Raw genomic sequence first — 22206 nt, 5'->3', positions numbered from 1 at the left:
AAAAGATGTTTATCGTTCAAAACTCAAACAGGTAATATATTAATAATTTTTGGTTACATAGATCGAGGACAAGGGGAAGGGAACATGTAAATAGCCAATGAAATGATTTATCACGACATCGCGGCGCCGTGTGATTGGTTGATGACCATCTGTAGTTGTGTGCGTCGTCTATAGGTCATATGCATGTGTGCGTGCGTCTTCAACATGCCCCCGGCCTTGAAATGATCCAGTTTCAATGAAATTTTAGGTAATTAAGTATCATGGCCATCAGCTGAAAGAGGACAAATCTTCGTGTACGGTCGTCTGAGGATGCCTGAGGACGTACGGATGTCGGCCACCCTCGAGATCCCGTCTTTGCCTGGGAAGGTCTTCTCCACGCGGCCCATTTGCCATTTCAACGGCGGCAAGTTGTCGTCTTTTATGACGACCAATGTGTTGGGTTGAAGGTCGGTATTATTTTGCCACCACTTCACTCGAACCTGCAACTCAGAAACATACTCCTTGGCCCAGCGGGACCAGAATTGCTGTCGTATTTGTTCCAGCCTTTGGTATCGTGACAGTCGGTGCGTGGGCGTGGCGCTGTAGTCGGGGCAGGCGGGCGCCGTCAGCGGCCGACCAACCAGGAAGTGACCAGGGCTAAGTGGAGTTAAGTCATCTGGGTCTGCGGACATAGGAGTTAGGGGTCGGGAGTTCAGGACTGCCTCGATTTGCGTCAACACAGTGCTGAACTCCTCATACGTTAGGTGAGCATTACCTACCACCCGACGTAAATGGTACTTGCACGATTTTACCCCCCCTTCCCACAAGCCACCAAAATGAGGGGAAAATGGAGGAATAAAGGAAAATTTTATGTTTTCACTGGTAGCATAACTTTTTATTTCGTCACTACATTGTGAGAGAAACTTGGCAAAGTCATTTTTTAGACCTAGAAAATTTCTTCCATTGTCTGAAAATATTTCGGATACTTTACCCCTACGACTAATTAAGCGTTTTAGACATAATAAATATGATTCAGTCGAGAGGTCACTAGCTAGCTCTAAGTGAATAGCCCGCGTAGCTAGACAGACAAATAGGCATATATAGGCCTTGGTTGTTTTAGCGCCCCGCCCTTTACGGTTCAAGACGAGTACTGGCCCTGCGTAGTCTACACCACAACGGTTGAACGGATAACTCGGAGTGATCCGCTGTATCGGTAAATTACCCATCAACGGTGTTAATGTTTTACCACGAATGCGCCTACACGTGACACAGTCGTGGAGTACCTTGCGAGCTAAGTTTCGGCCTCCTATAGGCCACCACGACTCGCGAATGTTAAATAATAACGCTTGTTGTGCGCTGTGAAGCAGTCGCCTATGCTCATAACGAAACAACAAAAGCGCAAAGTAATGTTTACCTGATATCAACACCGGGTGTTTTTTGTCGTAGTCAAGGTCAGGCGCATTTTCTAATCGGCCTAAAATGCGAATTAGACCGTCCTTATCTATAAATAGATTGAGCTTGGACAAATTATGTTTATTTTTCAACGAACCGTTAGCAGATAACGCTTTATATTCCTGCGGAAATGATTCTAATTGACATAATTTTATTAGTTTATTTTCGGCTTCTTTTAATTCACAAACGGTAACCGCGCCCGTACGCCTATTGTGTTTATTCTTATTGCGCGCATTATGAATAAAACGTAGCATATACGCGACGGTGTGCTTTATGCGATTATATTGTGAAAATCTTGTGAAAGGAAACACAAATGACTCACTGTTATCCTCAGCAACGAGCGAAACAGTGTTTGATTTTAACTCGGGCAGCTCAGTCGACGTAGGTACCTCGGCATGAATGGGAACTTGCTCGTGATTGAAATTAACATCGTGAAGAAATTCAGGACCCTCCCACCACAAAGAAGAGGTAGACAGATCACCTAACCCTACGCCTCGTGATACTAGGTCAGCCGGATTCTTTTTGCCACTGACATGACGCCACGGGAGATCTTTGGTTAAATCGTGAATTTCTGCAGTCCTATTTTGCACGAATGTTTTTAACAAGTTAGGTGCCATTTTAAGCCAGCCTAGCACTATGGTGGAGTCAGTCCAGAAAACTACGTTGCTGAACTCACATCGTAAGGAATCGCGTACCTTTGTATACAATCGTGCACCTAGCAAAGCACCGCATAGCTCTAGTCGCGGGATGCTGACAGGCTTGATCGGCGCGACGCGACCCTTGGAACACAACAAACGCATTGTAACACTGTGTGGTGTGTTATCGTTATCAGCACTGATGGTGCGTAAGTAAATACACGTCCCATATGCCGACTGAGAAGCGTCGACAAATACGTGACATTCAATAAATTTTGGATTTATACCTATAGCATGACGCGGGATTCTTATTTTATCAAGAATAGGTAATGATGAGACGAATCGAACCCAGAGTTGCGTGACGTCATTAGGTAGTTCATCGTCCCAGGATATCTTTAGAAGCCAAAGTCGTTGCAATAGAACCTTAGCTTGCATTATTGTTGGACTGAGGAAACCTAGCGGGTCGAAAATTTGAGAAACGCTAGATAAGATAGTGCGCTTTGTAATAGAATTTTCATTGTTTTTATAATTGGTATTGAAATGAAATTCATCACTGATGGGAGACCAACCTATGCCCAATGTTCTATGGTTATCATTGTTATTATCATTGAATGATTTATAGTCCGACTGCTGATCATAGCTGCTATCATCGGGTACAAAGTTGTAAATCCATTTGCGTAATGGAAAACAGCCTGACTGAAGTGTGTTTGAAACATTTGTACAAAGCTTTAACAAATCATTTTTGTCGTCTAAACCCGTGACCATATCGTCGACATAAAAATCGCAATTAATTACTCGCTGGACGTCCGGATCAGTACTTTCGACAGCTAATTGCTTCAAGCACCTTACGCTGAGGAAAGCTGAGGAAGCCAACCCATACGTCACGGTTCTTAGTTTATAAATGCTGATGGGTTGTGTCGGTTCATCGCGCCAGAGAATAAGCTGCAAGTCGCGTTGGTCTTCAGCTACCAAGCACTGCCGGTACATTTTTGCAATGTCAGCGCAAGCAACATAGCGGTATTGTCGAAAGCGAAGCATGATATCGATTAAATCACCCTGTATAGGAGGCCCTACCATCTGTATGTCGTTGAGCGACACGCCGGTGGAGGTGGCGGCGCTGCCGTCGAACACGGTGCGCAGCGGGCTGGAGCTGCTGCCGGGCCGCAGCACGCCGTGGTGCGGCAGGAAGTAGTGCGGGCTGCCGGGCGCCTCCACGCGGCTCATGTGCCCGAGATCTTCGTATTCGTGAATGAAATTACTGTACAACTGTTTGTACTCAGCAGAACGCTGCAGCCGCCGCTCTAAAGCTAAGAAGCGACGCTCCGCCTGGGAATAGGATTCACCTAGCGTGTCTGGTGACAGTTTGTGAGGGATGCGCACGCAGAACCTGCCGTCGGCGGCGCGCGTGGTGGTGCGCACGAAGTGCTCCTCGCAGGCGCGCTCCTCGTCCGTGCGCTTGTCGGAGATAGTGGAGGCTTCCTCGATCTCCCAAAACTTTCTAAGTTGAGTTTCAATTGTCTGCGTGAAATGACAATGAACCCGCCTAGTATCATCGCGTGAATTATGATTATTATTATTATTGTGAATCGGACCGGATATGATCCAGCCTAGCTTGGTAGATTGTAAATATGGTCCTTTACGTAATCTAATTTTACCATCGCATAATAAATTCCAAAATTGATCCGCGCCTATTAAAATGTCAATTTGTTTGGAATCTAAGAACGTGGGGTCTGCTAACTGTATGTGGTCTGGAATACAGAACTGTTGTGCGCTTAATTCACATACAGGTGGCATTGTTGATGTTATTTTTGGTAGTACATAACATTGTATAGTTTTAGTGTAGGTATTTACGTGCGATTTTATATCTATGACACAAGTTTGCGTACATTGGGTCACAGAATCACCTACACCGCGTATTTCATGAGTGGACTGTATTAATTGTGCGCCTAGCAACTCGCAAAATGATTTAGTTATGAAGCATCGCTGGCTTCCACTATCCAGAAGAGCGCGGGCGGTATGTAAACGGCCATGGACATCAGCTACTTCGACTAGTGCGGTGGATAGTAGAACAGGCTGCGCTAGAACAGGTTTTACGGCCTGAGTGTGCGTGTGTGCGTTGTGTGCCTGAATCTGCGAGTGAGATGAATGATTGGTTTCAGTATCACTGAAAGGGACAGCGCATGTTGTGAAAGAGGTAACGGTACTCGGGTCATTGACGCGATCAGCTGATTCCTGAAAACGTAACGGTACGCTTTTTTCAGTAACTGCGTGTATAGTAACAACTGATTGACTAGCCGGGCTGTCGTCAACGTGAATTATTGAATTATGTTTCTTATTGCAACGCTTACAGGGGCCAAACCTGCAATCGTCTACCGCGTGTCCTGAACGTAAACAATTACGACATAACTTATTTTCGGCTATAAGTTTTAACTTCGAATCTAAACTAATGTCGAGGAACTTTTGACACGAATAAATTGGGTGATTCGCATTACACATGAGACATAGTTTTTTAGGACGCGAAGTAATCGAATTACTACGATCTTGCGGTTTGTTATTGTTGGTAGAAACATTACAGTGTGAAGAATTATAAGTCTTAGGTGCGCTTTGTTTTTTATGGTCTAGACTTTCTTTACTGTGCGACAAATGCAATGTTTCTAACATGTCAGCCCGATCTTCAAGGAATTTAATTATATCGTCGACCTTAATGGGTATTTTCGAATCCTTTTGTGCAAGTAAGGAGCCTTTATATTGCTCCCACTCGCGTTCAGTCGTTTTATCCAGCTTTGATACAATCATATACACGACAAGAGTGTCCCAATGTTGTGTTGGTTCACCGAGCATATTAAGTGCCCTTAAGTTTTTTAGAATTGTATCAATTAATGTTCTAATTAAAGCAGCTGACTCTTTGGGTAATGGATTTAAGTTAAACAAAGCTTTAATATGGTTTTGAACTAGCAATCTATTGTTGTTGTACCGGTTTAACAACAATTCCCAGGCGACATTATAATTATCCGAAGAGAACTCTAGTGCATCAATGATAAGTGCAGCGCTTCCTTTCAGTGATGATTTCAGATAATGGAATTTCTGAATATTGGTAATATCTGTTGAGTTGTGTACGAGTGATGAGAACGTGTCCCTGAACTCTAACCAACGCTCGAATGAGCCGTCGAAGGTGGGCATAGAAATGGTGGGCAATTGCACTGATTTAAGAAGGTTTTTATTGCTACTACTGTGAGAACTGTTAGTGACCTCTCCACTGTTGAGAATTAACTCGGCCTGCGCAATGGTGCCGTAGTAAGAATCCTCGAACTGTTCACGTTGATCTAACTGGCTATTTAAATCACACTCATTAACAGATTCTTCTAATTTAGTTTGGAGTTCATTAAACTCAGCAAATAGGCTAGTAGCCCCTTGAATGCGTAGTTTTAAATCAATGCGATCTTGCGCTTTTAAAACACTACCCTTGGCCACGTTGGCTAGATAATTAGAAAACCTAGTGAGTCTACCTTTGACTATGCCACGTTTCCTAACAAGTTCGCGAATTAGTTTGTCAGTAAGTTCGTCTGTAACACCTCGTGTGGGGGACTTGGCACTAGACCTGGGTGCAGATGGCTCTAAAGACATTTTGGTGGCAAGTGAAAAGAGAAGGTACTCACGTGTGTTGCACTAAGTAGACGGGAGGCGGGCGGATGCCGCGTGGCCGGTCACCGGCGAGATAACGGATCGGTCACGTTATATAACACTGGAATTAATTTAAGCACTGTGTTTACACAAAAGAAGTATATATAGGTGGGATAGGAGTAGGATGGGATGGCTGATCGTACCGTGGTGCGTGGCGTAGGTATCGTGTCCACGTGGAACTTTTGGCCGTCTAGTTCCTCGCTCCTCCTCTAGACTGATTTTGCAGTGGTATCCAGTGTCCTCTGTCCACTCCTGTCCAGTAGCTCCTTGGTTTCCAGGGAATGAGCTCAGGGAAATTGCGTCTTCAATCTCGTGCCACGTGATTCCCAATCACGTTAAATATGTCCATAGGTCGTCGTTCCTTGGTATTTATATTTGGCTTCGTAGGTCCAATTATGTTTGCTACTTTATCTAGCCAACTTTTACTTTTGCTGAAATTGTCCTAACTGAGAATAGTGGCAGGATTTTGGAAATAAAAGATGTTTATCGTTCAAAACTCAAACAGGTAATATATTAATAATTTTTGGTTACATAGATCGAGGACAAGGGGAAGGGAACATGTAAATAGCCAATGAAATGATTTATCACGACATCGCGGCGCCGTGTGATTGGTTGATGACCATCTGTAGTTGTGTGCGTCGTCTATAGGTCATATGCATGTGTGCGTGCGTCTTCAACAGCAGGTTTGTCAAGAAATATTCTTTTACAATTATTATTCAATTCCTTTATTTCAGATTTATAAGATCCATAGTTGTATGTACAATTTATTCTTAAGAACTAGTGTCAGTATGGCGCGAATATTATATTTTGTTGTTGTTTTATATGTATGTATATGCGTCGAGATTTCACAGAGATAACGTTTACCTTCGAAAATGAACGATCCTACAACGTCAAAATCTCTTTAGGTTTCAAACGAAGGTACCAATATTATATGTCTCGATACGAATCAAGAGAGACATAATTACCTAATAATTTGCTTAATTTATTACCTACTCAAAGGTCACAATTTCTTTTTACATAATAGCTATACCATTGTCTACTGGCCCATTCACTGGCCCGAGTTACCGCACAATTCACGGGCAAGTACTTTGAACCTCAGAATGTATTCAAGTGAAAGTTGTATGACGTCACGAGTTTACGTGTAGTGTAGGTAACTAGGTACCTAATGTGATTTATGGATAAGTTTACTATTTAAATTTAAACTACATACATTAGAGCTAAACTAGTGTTTAAAGAAGACCTACAAGACGGCCGTTTGTTTTATACATTACATTAGATAGTTATTTGAACGTGCCACATCTTCCGTAACAAATAATATAAAAACACCCATTTCATATAAAAACACAAAACTCTCAATTCTGCGGCCTCGTAAACTATTGCGCGTTCTGATAAAAAAAAAACAATATTTTTTTTTCTACTTTGCGAACCCGAATTGTAAACATGTCGGGCTTCAGCAGAAATAACACACCTAGTTATTTATTTATTTAGTATCCAAGCGAATTTTGGCAGCCATGCATCATTCATATGGACCTAGATAACGGGTTTGAAGACTTGGAAGGGTTATAGAAGCGGGAATTTTATCCGTGGTCCTCAGGTCAATGAATCTACATAACATTGCTCATTGTGTACTTACTGTAACTTTCATTATGGATGGTGGTCGCGAAAAAATACGTGCTGTGGGGCTACCACCACCTTGAAACTTGTATGGATCCGACCGATATTTGAGAGGAAAGCGACGCTGTTTATGTCGGTGGTGGTAGGGTATCAGGAAAGTTGTTCAGAATGTTGGACAAATTGAACCAACAACTTGGAGTTCAATGATTAAATTCCATCCTGTACCTATAATGCACCAGGGACACAGGGGTTGCTGATTTGTGCCGAATAGGGTCTTGGATACATATTTTATTATAATATAAGATATAGGGACCTAAGTAATTCAAAAGAAAACATCGTGGGAAATCCAGATCTAACCCGTTCTTGATAAACAGTGAATCAGCTGTCGCTACATGGGTTTGTTATCGCTAACTGTCACTTTTCATCACCCAGAGAAGCCTGGTCAGCGAGGGTGATCATGACTATCCTTGCTCACAGCCTGAGCGAGAGGCCACTGCTGTCCTCTCGAAGGACTAAGAACAGTTTTTTACTCATGAGGATGTCACAAAAATAAAAGTGATCCAAAAAATAATAAACAATAATTAATCCACTGAGGTCAAATTTCTTAGAAAATTATTTAAAAAAATCATGCACCTCTTAAACTACAAAAAAACACATACCTCTTAAACTACAAAAAATTGCTGAACATACATGGGGGTGATTTGGCTACCCCTTGACCTAAGGAATCAACATTTTTCCTTTGGACGTCACTCTCTGGGCCACCCTGTGCATATACATGTAAATGTAAAAAAACGAATTTTATAAACAGCTATTACCGCAAGCTAAAAAGAAGAAATGTAGTTTGTATTTCGTGTTTGTATTGAATTATCAAATCAAAATAATCTTTAAAACTAACACTTACAATATCAGCCATACAACTGAGCTGTTCGTCGGCTGATAATATTCCCATTTATATATACGAGTACCTATTAATTAAGTTATCGCAATAAATAGAAACTAAGCTAACAGAAAGGAAATATAAAGGAACTTACTTCATAGGGAAATTACAATTCTATTGTTTTCCTGATGCAACAGAAAAATAAACGATTCCGGTTGCTATAAAGGTGAAAATAAATGACATATTGTTTCTGTAGACAATGAGAAAATTGCCATTTGCCTAGCGTTTGTTAACTGGCTTCGTATTCGGAAGCTTTTACTGAGCTTTCACCAGTTGATTGTTGTAACTTTTATCCAATCAAAAACATAAATGTGAAATGAGAGCCAAGTTCAATATTATGATAATTATGCCTTGGTAGTTGACTGTTTGTTATATTCGTTCTCGGGTCTTGGATGTGCCCGTAAAATGGCAATAGGCCCGCCCCCTATTACATTGGGACTAACATATCACTCTGGCGAAAAGTGGGTGCAGCAATGCACCTCTGCCTACCCCGCAAGGGAGTACATTAGTACAAAGCGTGAGTGTGTGTGTGGTAGTTGACTTCAACGACAAAATAAAGTGAGATCGAAATGGGTGCCAAGTTCAGTCCTGAAATTTATTTATAAGTAACAGTATAACATATCATATATTATCTTCTTATAACATAAAATAATGTAGGTATTGTAGCCCAAGGCCTGACACAATATGTTGATGGTACCTCCACCAGCGTTGCACCGTTCACATAATTACTAAGTGAAAAGCTGAACCGGTGCACGTTTTCAATTCCAACGTATCCAACATCGCTTCTCGCGTCACAGGGACTCGTAATCACTCCCATTACGGCGATTGCTTTTGCTGAGTGCCATGTGTACTCAGTACTCAGTGTACTCACCTACTGCATACACATTGGTTGGTATGTAAGTGGAAACTGCAGATAGAACTATGTAAAAGTACCCATAGTCCTATAGCCAACGAGTTAACAGTATAAGTATATAAAATGAATGCATTCAGTACCTAGTTGATGTTCTAAAGATTCTTTTTATACAATACGCCTTTTAAGTATATATTTTTTTTTTCTATTTTCAAAGTTAAGAACTGGATAGTACAAATTTATTTACTACTAGCTGTTCCCGCGCGCTTCGCTTCGCCTTAAAAAGTTTTCCCGTGGGAATTCCGGGATAAAAAGTAGCCTATGTTCTTTACCAGGGTCTAGACCGTATGTATACCAAATTTCTTTCAAATCCGTTCAGTAGTTTTGGCGTGAAAGAGTAACAGACAGACAGACAGACAGACAGACAGACACAGTTACTTTCGCATTTATAATATTAGTTAGGATTAGTTAGGATAAGATAAAATAGCGTGAAACAAAACGCGTCGCATTTTAAAAACGTTTCTCAGACCTTCGTGTGAATGAATCCAGTTTTACGGTTCCACGATGGTCGTACAACAGTGTTTATGACATGAGAATCTCAGCTGCGGCTAGGTAAATCATAAAAGTCACACACATCTAATACACCTAGGTAATCTACTAGGTATATAACCACCTAGTAACCAGTCAACTATAATTTACAGCTTATTACGGAATAATTGCAAACAGAAGACAATAACCAGCTAAGGTAAAGGTCGTGTGATCTCAGCGGCATTGTGTAGCCTACATGGCTGTTATGTATTATATTATACAATAAGCAATCTATTTAATAAACCTGCTGCAGTACCATTGTCATTTGTTTTTTGTCTGTTAGTCTGTTACAGTTAGATTATTTATCTGCGTTAGGTTTAATAGGTATCATACGCAAGTTTAAATAGGTATTTGTTTTAGAATAAAAACCTATAAGATTTTAAGTATAATTATCAAGACATACCCAATGATTTCAATATATATAAATTCAAAATACATAACCAATCCAATTATAAACAAAAAAAAAAACACGCACTCACGCCTTGTACTAATGTACTCCCTTGCGGGGTAGGCAGAGGTGCATTGCTGCACCCACTTTTCGCCAGAGTGTTGTGTTAGTCCCAATGTAATAGGGGGCGGGTCTATTGCCATTTTACGGGCACATCCATCCAAGACCCGAGAACAAATATCTGTGTGTAAACAAATATCTGCCCCAGCCGGGAATCGAACCCGGGACCATCGGCTCAGTAGTCAGGTCACTAACCACTACGCCATTCGGTCGTCGAATTATAAACAATCAAACTAGCAAAATGCTTTAGGGAGTCCACGTCAAACTTTGAAAGTTTATAACTTATCGAACGTATATTAATCCATTTAGGGAATAGATGGTTTATTGAAATATTAAGTATTACAGAAGAATATTGAGTAAGTACACTTTTTGCTGAATGCTCATCCATCCACCTTTTAACTGAAAGCAAAGTATTTTGTTTTAAGTACCTATCTACATAAATATATGAATTACTCATGCAGGTTGACTGGTAGATAATGCTCTTATAGCATTAAGTCCACCTGATTGTACATCTACTTTTGTAATATGTGCAATAATATTATAAGTATAAATAAATAAAATTAATACACTCACGACTCACGTGCAATAAAAAAGTTCCACTTGCCATTGACGTTCCATATTAAACTGTTGCCCGAGCACAGGATTCGAAACCTCCGTTTACGTTGCGTATTGGTTGCGTATCGTCAAATGTCACTGTCAAAATGTAAGGCAAATTTGTTTTTTCCATGTTAGGTGGAATTTCACCAAACGTTAAACGTATTTAGTAGCCTGTCATACGTCTGTCAGTTAGTACAAAATGTATTTAAAATTTGATTTAAATACGTTTAGCGTTTGGTAAAAGCGACCGTTCGTGTAGATTCGAAAATAGAATCGAATCCTATGCTCGCGCCTCTGGAACTTTTTCATTGCGTAACTCTGGCGCGTGATTAATCATTATACCTACCTATTATGTATTAACATTTAACAAAAACTCACCTCCATTTAAGAGTTACTCATAAAATAAACAAACAAGAAATACTTAAGGTGAACAACTTGAAAAAGTACACAACCTACTTTCTTAATATTTATAAAATATGTTGGAGGGTTCTGTACAACTTAAACTGGGACAAAAGGGAGGGGTGATATCAGTTTGCCTTGTACTCGTGTCTGTTGATGAGAAAAACATTCTGGCTCTTCTATTGATAAGTAAATACCTAGTAATTATTATTTGTGAGTTCAGTTTAGTAGATCGAATAAAATCGACTTTAGTAATAGTCCACAGTGGATTTTGTAAATTTCTGACACCAAAAAAGGTTGCTTTTAAGCATGACATTAATTCAATATACATACGTACTATATCCGTTTTAACCTTACTTATTATCTTTTTTTTTTTATTTTTTTTTTTACCTACTTATTTTTTTTATTAACATACAATTATTTACATAATTTATATAATTTACAATTACAAACTAAACTACCTATATATTATACAAACTAAACCTATGTACATAACTAAAACTATATGTAGAAGAGACCTTCTAAGCCTGGTCCCTGTGGGAGGGTTCCCAACACGCTTAACTTTAAATCAAAATACCTATAACCCTAAAAATAAGTCAGCCAACTAAGCAGACAATTTACCCTCTTTACATAACTTGACTTTTAAAGTGCAATTTATCTTAAACAAGGCAAAGACACGGATTTATAAAGTAAAAGGAATGTTAAATTGCAAAAGTAGAAAGAATGTCTTAAGTGAGTTGGTTTGCAAATTGTAGTATAATTTCAATAATATTAATCTTTATTTATTTATTGAAACGCTTTATTATCCTATAGCTGTTCCCGCGCGCTTCGCTTCGCTTCGCCTTAAAAAGTTTTTCCGTGGGAATTCCGGGATAAAAAGTAGCCTATGTTCTTTCCCAGGGTCTAGACCGTATGTGTACCAAATTTCATTCAAATCCGTTCAGTAGTTTTGGCGTGAAAGAGTAACAGACAGACAGACAGACAGACAGACAGACAGACACAGTTACTTTCGCATTTATAATATTAGTTAGGATAAAAAAGGTTGAGAAATTTAAACTTAACTAGTATAGGTACAAAGCCGGACTTATCGCCTAAAATCTCTTCCAGTCAACCCTGTAGGTTAGGAGACAAGTAGGTATTTACTACATACAATCATTATAAATTCACCTATGCCACCTATACATATAAAGTGCAAAGTACATACAGACAAGACATACTAGTCATACTACGCACTAAGAGAAACATGAATTATGTATAAAATGTGGGAGTTAAAGCGATGAGTTTCTATCTTGTTTCCTTACAATACAACAAGAAACACTCGTCAATACTCTTAGCTCAACCATCCATCCAACTCTGAACAACGTATAAAAAGCGCATTCCTTATTGTTAGCCTTCCTATAAATAGCATCGAGACCCCGTTTGTATAAACAACAATGGCAATTTTAACCACAGACTGGAAAAGAGAGGTGTGAGGTTTGCTTCTGTCTGTGAAGATGTAGAAATAAATTGATCGATTTTATTATGTTTTATCTGTTTGCTAAAATTTACTTTAATGATAAATCGATGATTTCTTATTATCTATAGTAATAGGATATGCCTACGTCAGAGCTTATTATTTTTCAAACTCTATTTCATCAAAAATATCAACGTCCACCTCACCGATGAATCATTGTCGATTTCTCAGAGACTTGCACCATAAATTGTAAGTTATACGAAACGGGCCCAGTCCCAGAGCGTCTCGTATACGAATCATACAAATTCTCATACAAGGACAGATCGTGGGCACAACGACTGGAGGTGTAGGTAGGTACCTACGTGTTGGTATGTCACGAGCATTTGCATTTAAGATCTAGCTCTTGTTATCCGCACTTTTTAACCAGCCAAAAAGAAATGAGCATAGTTATAAGTTTAATTTTACCGCGGAAGAAAAAGATGGGTGTTATAAGTTTAACGTGTTGTGCAACTGTGTGTTTGTGTATTTGTCAGTGGTAGCGTAGCTCGCATAAGGCTCAACCGATTTTCGATTTATTTTTTGTTTTGGGGTCATAGGTAATGTTACCTCGAGTGTTCTTAGCCATATTTTATCAAAATCGGCTTAGCCGTTCAAAAGTTATGCGACTTTTAGTATTGTGTCGGGGGTTTTAACGTTGGCGATGGATTAAATAATGCTGCCAAAATGCGATGAATGAAATGAAATAAAATAAAAAAAAAACCTGATAAGTAAATTATGACAAAATAACTATGTAGGTACTTATGCGAAATATTAGAACGGCTGCACTGATTGGAATAAACATGAGAACCAACTTTATGACTGAAACACGACCAACGTTGCACCATGAAGCCAATTTTATTTAAATACCTTTGTATCTTAAATTTCTAGGTCACAAAAAACAGAAGAGTAAGTTTCACAAACCTTTTTACGCACAATTAAGAATCAACTGTGTTCCACACAGTTTAACTACGGGTTACGCAGGTTACGCTAAATTAACATTCATAGAGTGTGACCTTAATGCCATTATAATAAGAGTGATTCATATCACCTTCGATCGAGCTTGGCTAACCGGATGGTGGGCTAGTTATGTCACAGTGTTAAAACCACGTCAAAACCTGTTCAGTAGGTAATTTTACTGCATGCGCCACGAGTGGCCACGACAAATAAATACTTAAATGTAGGAATTTTCGTACCGTTCCAAATGCATAAAAATTACGAAAACTGGTCAGATTTCGTGCCTTTTAAGTTTAAATTTTAAGGAGATTTGGTATGTTATGTTATGTACTATGTAATTATCTACTTTATACACTCGTAAGCAATGAAAAAGTTCCAGTGTCATAGCAACATATCTAAAGTCACGTGGGTGGAACTTTTTCATTGCTAGCGAGTGTAGTTACCCCGTGGTCTTAACACTCTTAACCATAGGGCTGCCAATAGGACCAAACAGACTTGCAGCGTAGGAAAAACTGTACCTACCTAGTAGGTACCTATGTACCTAACGTAATACAAGAACCCTTTACATTTTGTTTACATAGCAAACATAAGTATTTTAACTGGATATACATAATGTAAGTAGGTCCATTTAATATGTATTGTTAAGTTTGTGTTATTTTGTTTGTAAAACACATTTCCGTTTATGCTTACTTATTAGCTTATATTTTGTGCAAACAGATGAACCTGCCTCCGAGCATAATAAACGCCATGTTGTTTTTAGAAATTTGATATTTTTGCCTCAAAATAAAAAAATATACCTCTATGTAAGTATATGAACATAAATATATATGTAGATTCCACGATACAGGCTCTGCTACAGTGTAAATTACACTGGAATTTCATCGTGCTCAATGCTCAACTCAGTGCAAAGCGCCAATGGGGCCTCACCCTAACCGAACCCGATATCGATAGCAAAAATCATCATCGAAATTGGGACTGCTGCATACTGTAGTGATAACGTGGTTTACAATCTTGGATATTTAGGTAGTTAGTAACTTAGTTATCAATTTATCGTGTTTCTTATCTTCGTAAATAGTCTGGTATTACTTGCTTAATTGATTTTACTGTTTATTTAAGATAGCTACCTAATTATATTTATTAGGTTCTTAAGTAAGATACTTATATTTTATTTTGTGACCTACTTTAATTATTTATATTATTTATATCAATAGATATTGTAGATTACTGTAGATAGGTAAGTAGGTAGATAGTACTGTTGCTTTTTGAACGATAATCGATAAGTAACTCTTACCAAAATAGGTACCTACCACCTTTACTAGTGATAATATTGTTAAGTACATATTATATTAGGAACTAATATATTTTTACGTTATAAACAATATTAAGTATGATAATTTCAAAAGCATTGCAGGGTAGACCGGTATAAGGTGGACATGATTTCAATTAACTCATTTTACCTTTTTAAGGGACTACCTACCGCTATCTATGCACTTTGATAAATTAAATCAAGGTAAAAAAATAATTAAGTACGTACATAATAAGTAAGTACTTACTTAGATACTTTTTATTTTAATAACATCATTGCGTTATCTAAATCGTCAATAAAACAATATAACCAAGTATGTAAGTATCTTAATAAAAATAATTTTACGTACTAAAAACTATTGGCGATTGCATAAATTCCTTCCCACGGTCCTGCGGAGAAAAAACCCATTCCGTACTGCATATTAAAGGAAATCGGCCATATCCGTCCCAGTACTTTGTATTTAAAAACTAAATGCCATAGGAAAACTGGTTGACATACCTTTACTTGCAGCTCGATGTCCCGTAAACACTAATTAACGTCAGATCACAAAAAAACACAAATTAAAACACTTAACTGACACACATAATTTAAACTTCACTCGTAAGATTAAACATGCAGGTAATTACAATTAATTTCGACAACAAACGTCCTTTTGGTCTTGTTAGGTTACCGGTACTGGGGAAGCGAATTGATAGAACGTACGTCCGTACTCACTGCCGGTCGGAGCGAAACTGAACTGAGACTGAGTGTGAGTGACTCATTGGGATGGGAGTGAGTGGCTTTCTATCTTGAATGTGAGCAGTTTCATTCAAATACTACGAACATCAGCCATTCAGGGGTGTGTGAACAACCTACGGACAAGATAAAATTACGCCAACCTCAACTTAAAGACACAATTAACAAAGGCACATTTAGATTGTAGTTGATGAGCTGTTAGCTCTTGTCGCGTCGATAACCAGAGCTGCGTCTAGGGCTCACCGAAAAGGACAGTAGATACAATGGCCAGTTCCGAAAGAAAGGGATGAAGTATATTTCGACATTAAGATGATTGAAACGTGAAATTTTTATATTCAATTTGTGGTGCAGCGCAAACTATCTCGACAATAGCGCATTGTGGAATCTGTGGAGCAGCATGGTTGCCTCCATTTTTTGTTCTGCCCCTATTTATTTCTGGAACAAAAATGGGGTTTCATTGTTTTCACAGTAAGGAATGATTCCTTTATTTCTCCGACGCAAAGTTCTCATGGGAGTCCGAGCTCATGTAATGGAATGAAGAATTTCATTTTACGTAATAAAACTTTAGTACATTGCTTTCTTTATTTTACGTGTCTGTTGAGATGTGACTTTCAGACGTTATTGAGTTCTATTGAGAAAGAGAGTAAGGAAGTAGGTTCTAGGAAACCACTTAACTTGATTAAGTATTGAAACTTCTTCTTAGAAAATCTCTTGCTGGTACTGACCCTAAAGAAACCCCATCTTTTGTGTGAGAAAAATCAAAGCCATTTGTAAAATATAAGTAGGTAGTTATATGTTATACCTATGATAATAAATATGAAACTCAACGTAAATTGCCTAATTTGGTACAACAACGACACGATCTTTCGAGTAAAAAAACGAGGTACCTGAATCCTGATCCACATGTTGGACTTTGTCGGTAACTAATTTATCACAAAAGTGTCTTGGATTTAAATCTGGAGAGTTAAATAGGACCAACTACAATTCTTTATCTTAAAATTGTATTTACCGACTTATTGTGATAATATTAGCCATGGGCGTTCGCTTTTTACCTCGCATCAAATTAACTAAGTAAGTATATCGATTTATTGGTCAGGTTATGTATGTAAAGCCTAAAACTATTTGGAGTCCTCCTTTTACAAGATCTGTTAAGTAATAATATCTATAAGTAATATTATAAAACTGATTTGTAAGTATAATTAATAAACTATTCACGGCCACTTATTTAAAATTAGAGTAAAAAAATAGTATTATCACATAAGATACCTCTGTCTCTACCACTACTAGGGCATGCAATACCGTAATACCGGTATTGCGTAATACCGGGATCCCGGTATTGAGTTCTAATACCGGAACTCAATACCGGTATTGAAAATATTACCGGTATTGCATGCCCTAACCACTACTGGTTCAATGAGGGACATTTGACCCTACTTAGACTAAAAGTCAGGCTCGCTAAAACAAAACAAATTATTAAGTAAGTATATTTTTTACATATTTATTTATAGTTCCTACTTGCATTAAATAATTCAACGTTTTATGCTGTGGATCCTAATAGGGTCCATAGAAAAAGCCATTTCATAATGGAGAACCGACAAAAAATAACGACAATAATAATAACAAAGACGTTGCATTACCATTAACAGGCGGATGGTTACTTACTTAAAAAAAACTGCCTTGGAATCGATACGTTAAATGCAACGAGATATAGTCGGAGTTGGCGTGGCAGGGCTCCCCAAAACTTTATTTTTTCAGGATTATGAGATAAGTATATCGGGGGTGAAAGAGAAACAAGTGCAGACACGTTATTTTTTTTTCTGTAGGCACCACGGAGGCTGAACGCATCATCAAATGCACGTGTGCAGCCTTTTTGCGTTGAATGTGACACTGGCTGGTAATTTGTATGAAAAAGGGCGCGTTGTTGCCAGGTTTTTTTATAAAAATCAGAGGCCGGTTTGAACTTGTTCCGAGATAAAGTGTTTTTTTTATTAAGTAGGTACATTGTACCTGCATAAGTACCTACTCACAGTTGCTTTTAATTTCGGTTCCAATCCAATTTTCGATGTATTTAGATTTAAGTAATAGGCTACAGGTGCTATAATACCTAGACCTAGAATCTAAAACTTGTAGAAGTTAATGTAGGTAAAAAAAACCTATAAAAACGTCTGTTTCTTTTCGACTCCACCTCTGTACGTAGAAGGGATATCTAATTCAGACGCTGGGAGCGTGACACGCTCAAAGGAACAGGTTAAAACGTGCCAGAACGAGTGCATTCTAAATGCAAACAAGTGAATTCGATAGTAAATTCGGAACGTGAGCCAACTCACAGAACGCACTTAGAAACACACATTGATGACGTAGGTTACAAAGTCTGTAGACTAACTGGTAACTGGTAACGTGGTAACCAAGGCTTTCCAATCTGAAAAAGCTTTGAAAATATAGGTAGGTAAGTACTTATTTGTGCTTTGAGCTTGGAAAAAGGTGAGTACCTACCCCAATCTCTGTCTTGTTTTAATCTATCGTATTGTAACTTAGCCTCTGATTGAAGAGGGCATTATGTATAAGGTCAACTGGGGAAATTGCGTGGTAGTTTTCGATCGCTAAAAGTGATCGGAATATTGAGAGCGAATGTATGAAAATATCTAACTTTTAAAAACTGACGACTACTGAACAACTATTTCTGAACAAATTTATACTGTTGATTTCTTTGCTGGAATCTTAGAAAGGCTTCAAAATTAATGTTTTAAAAAAAAATGAAATTTTTGACGCATTTTCCCCATTTATTCAATAGGTAGTAGTAGGTTAATGCAAAAATTAAGTTAGTTTTGTTCAGTAATTTTTTTATGCAATTTTTTGTCAGTTGAATCAACCAAAAATAATAATTGACGCATTCACAGGGGATTTAGTAGAAATGGGGGAAATGCGTGAAATTTTTAATGACGCATTTACCCTATGATAAATCCAGATGTTGTCAACCTTTTTTGAATAATGAACAAAATGAACTACAACTACAACTACCAACAAAAATTGTGCATTTTGTATCATTACGTTATCCATGATAAAATGTTTAAGAATATTGGGTTTTGTCTACATCCAAAACACATAGGTGCCAGGTTTGCTTGGTATATTTTTTTTACAGTATGTAGAGTCTAAGTTGTTTATAAAAAAATACGATTACCTTTTATGACTTTGAAAACCGTGTTTTTTTTAAACATACAGCATTACTCGATATTTTTTTTGACTGCGATCAATAGCAGGGCTATACAGGGTGATGCAACACCAAACAAATTCTAACAATATGGATTTTTGTACCGGCGGCACGCAAAAAACTGATCCAAGGTGTCGATTTTCAGCAAATTTATAAAAGTGTCAATATCTCGAAAATTATCGAGTTTTCACTAAGGTCATACTGTGATATTCTGGCCTCTCATGAGCTGACCTATCAACCCTTTAAGGGATGACGTTGACTTTTGGGACACCCTGTATATGGAGACCAACTATTATTGTCACTGAACTAGACAGATGAATGAAAACAAAACTATACGACAGTGTTCCACAGAATTTAATTGATTGTCTGCCAAGAGACAAAGTAAAATTTTCGTAATAGGGTGCCTCAAATATAGGTACGAAGACAGACACAAAAAGTAAGTAGGTACTTATATTGAGCATCAGTAGATACAGTTAGTTACTTAAGTACCTACAGGATTTTGAAAAAAGTGTAGACATGTATGCCAAAAGGTGGTGCTCAAGGAGTAAATTTGAATTTGAAGCGGGTTGTTATTTATAGAGACGTATGTTTTACCTGACTGTCTTACACTGTCATCTTGTTAGTATTAAAATATCTTTGGTCAAAACCATTATTAATTTACAACTCTAGACACAATATTAAATTTATGCTAAATTACACTGCAAATTAAATGTAATAGGCTTACAACTTTATCGTATAACAGAGTGCTGTAGAGAAACTAACTTAGTAATCTAACTGAAAAAGCTTTATGCACTCCGCGTAGCTTTGAAAATGCAAAATGTTAACTGAGAATTGAAATTATGTTCCTTGAGAATTAAGTTACTCTCTGTAATGGAAATATAGGGGAAAGGACCCTTTTGATGGTGTAATGAAATATTGGTTGGTTGACTTAGGCCAGCTAGTCTCATTCGAAAACAGGCAAGATAAAGAAATCGATAGACGTTTCGAAAACTCCTGGAAGAGCTACTGGTCTATGAAGCAGCTGATGAAGGGTAACCTTCCACTGTCACTCAAGCGCAAACTCGTTGACATGTGTATCTTGCCCGTCCTAACCTACGGCGCACAGACATGGTCACTGACCGAACATCAAAAGACCAGACTGAAGGTTTGCCAAAGAGCGATGGAGCGTAGTCTTCTAGGTGTCAAATTGACGGACCGTGTCAGAAACACCATACTACGCTCCCAAACTCGCATAGTCGATGTTGGTGTCGAGACCGCGAAGCTCAAGTGGAACTGGGCCGGCCACGTCTGCCGCATGCACCCGGACCGGTGGGCCAAGATAGCGACCGAGTGGGTGCCGGGCGACGGGCGCCGGCGGAGAGGCAGGCCGAGACGGAGATGGCGGGACGACCTGGATAAGTTTGATAATAACTGGGCTGAGAGTGCACAGGATCGAAGGGTGTGGAAGGAAAAAGGGGAGGCCTTTGCCCAGCAGAGGGAAACTAAATAGGCTAATTTAAAAAAAAAATTGTCATTGGAACTTTTTCATTGCTCGCGAATGTATAACGCAGCCATTTTCATATTGTTTTCTTATTTACCGGAGACCGGAGTTATACCTACTTTTTTACGTCAGTATGAATGTGAAAGAAGATCCAATGCGAGCCTTACTAAAGAGGCTTCGATTAAGGCCCGGTACAGGGTGACGTGCCGCGCCAAATTTGGGTTTTCAATGCTCTTCACACAGCACACGCAGTGACACGCACACATGTAAGTTTGCACAGTGGGTCATAAACTTTTACTCACCAACTTTATTGACAATTATTTTCAAGTAGTGATTTGAGGGAAAGAGTAGAAATTAATAGGGGTGCCACTTTTCTCCATACTCGGAACCGCGTGTTTTGAAACTATACAAGGCCAGAACGCACCCATAGTGTACTAGCACTGTATAGTTTCAAGTGAAAAAAAATATTATTTTACTTGAAAATATACACTATTTGTGCGTACTAATCGCGTATACTTTCAAGTTGGGATTTACTGAATCGTTCTTGAAAATATACATTGCTATTACGCACATTGTTTGATTGGCGTACTTGTCGCATATAATTTATACCTACATGCTGATTCTGATTTACTTAACTATTTCGGTAAATGTACATGACTACAATTTACTTGTTCTGCCTGTCATACCTATAGAAAGTTAATAAATAAAGATTAACAAACTCTAATTTAATTGATATAAACAGCCATTATACTTGCAAGTAAGAATACTAATATCTTATTATTTATATGAATTAAGAGTAATACCTACTACACTCACGAGAAATAAAAAAGTTCCAGTGACGATAGCTCCTGAACCAAAAAGACTAGCTTAATGACGCCGTCGGCAATATTAAAGTACATTTAACAACGCATCAAAATATTATTATAACCAACTAAAAACGTAAATTTTGATCAAATTCTAAATGAAATGTTTTTAAAATTGGGGTCATTTGGTGTTGACATTTTGCAACTTGGACTTATTGATTGCTCGTGAGTGTATTAGGTACCCTATAAACCTATTAGAGACATATTTTTCATCAAGTTTTTCATCAAGCCTACCCTGTCTATCTATGGGTATTAAATATAAAAACCTACTAGCTGGTAACTAATCACATATAGTTTCAAGTGCTCCCATTGCCGCTTGGCACTTGAAAATATACACGATTAGTACGCAGTGGTAACGGCTGCAGTATATTTTCAAGCCATAATTTTGGCCCAACTTACTTGAAAATATACGCTATTAGTGCGTAATGGCCTTGTATACTTTCAAGTAAATCATGGCACCATTTTAATTTGAAACTATACGTGAGCAGTCCCACCCTCTGCGTTCTGGCCTTGTATAGTTTCAAAACACGCCTCGGAACTCGATTACCTTTCTAAACAAATGTAGTATTTACTTACTTGTAGAAAGGTAACTACAGGTATTAAAGTGTAGATACTAAGGGTATACTAAGCCGAAACGGGATGACTCAAGGGGTCATTCTGAACAACTTTTGTTCTACGAGTTTTGCAAATTATTCGTTTTCCATGGTAAAAAGTCACGTGTCATCAAAGTTTCTATGAAAAAGGTTTTTTTTGTTAATTTTTAAAACTCGTAGAACAAAAGTTCAGAATGAACCCCTGTCTCACTTGTTTTTACCCGACTGCCGAAGGAGGAGTGTAATATTATTCGATTGTATGTATGTATGTTTGTAAGTATATTTTTTGGTAGCCGAATAATATATTTTTTTATTTTTAGGGTTTCGTACCTCAA

At 38.2% G+C, this 22206-nt stretch overlaps 3 protein-coding genes across 3 annotated transcripts in view; all 3 read right to left on the bottom strand.

The window, feature by feature from the left end:
- LOC105395324 (rho-related GTP-binding protein RhoN) overlaps nucleotides 1-15733 on the bottom strand; it is a 94250-nt gene extending 78517 nt beyond the window's left edge. Inside the window, exon 1 of the mRNA XM_048622662.1 lies at nucleotides 15491-15733. The gene's annotated coding sequence lies outside the window, so the exon portion shown is untranslated. The remainder of the gene's footprint in view (nucleotides 1-15490) is intronic.
- LOC125488890 lies at nucleotides 18-2471 on the bottom strand. The gene is made up of 2 exons (XM_048622669.1): nucleotides 2127-2471; nucleotides 18-661 (listed from the first exon to the last, which is right to left on the bottom strand). The coding sequence occupies exons 1-2, from the start codon at nucleotides 2161-2163 to the stop codon at nucleotides 252-254; spliced, it is 447 nt and encodes a 148-aa protein (XP_048478626.1). The 5' UTR covers nucleotides 2164-2471; the 3' UTR covers nucleotides 18-251.
- LOC125489587 lies at nucleotides 2168-6231 on the bottom strand. The gene is made up of 3 exons (XM_048625776.1): nucleotides 5891-6231; nucleotides 2425-5808; nucleotides 2168-2210 (listed from the first exon to the last, which is right to left on the bottom strand). Exons 2-3 carry the CDS (start codon nucleotides 5688-5690, stop codon nucleotides 2168-2170), a joined length of 3309 nt encoding a protein of 1102 aa, XP_048481733.1. The 5' UTR covers nucleotides 5691-5808; nucleotides 5891-6231.
- Nucleotides 15734-22206: the final 6473 nt, after the last annotated feature.

This window comes from Plutella xylostella, chromosome 3 (assembly GCF_932276165.1).
Source record: "Plutella xylostella chromosome 3, ilPluXylo3.1, whole genome shotgun sequence".
Taxonomy (NCBI): Eukaryota; Metazoa; Arthropoda; class Insecta; order Lepidoptera; family Plutellidae; genus Plutella; species Plutella xylostella.
This window is presented reverse-complemented; position numbering and strand designations above follow the sequence as displayed.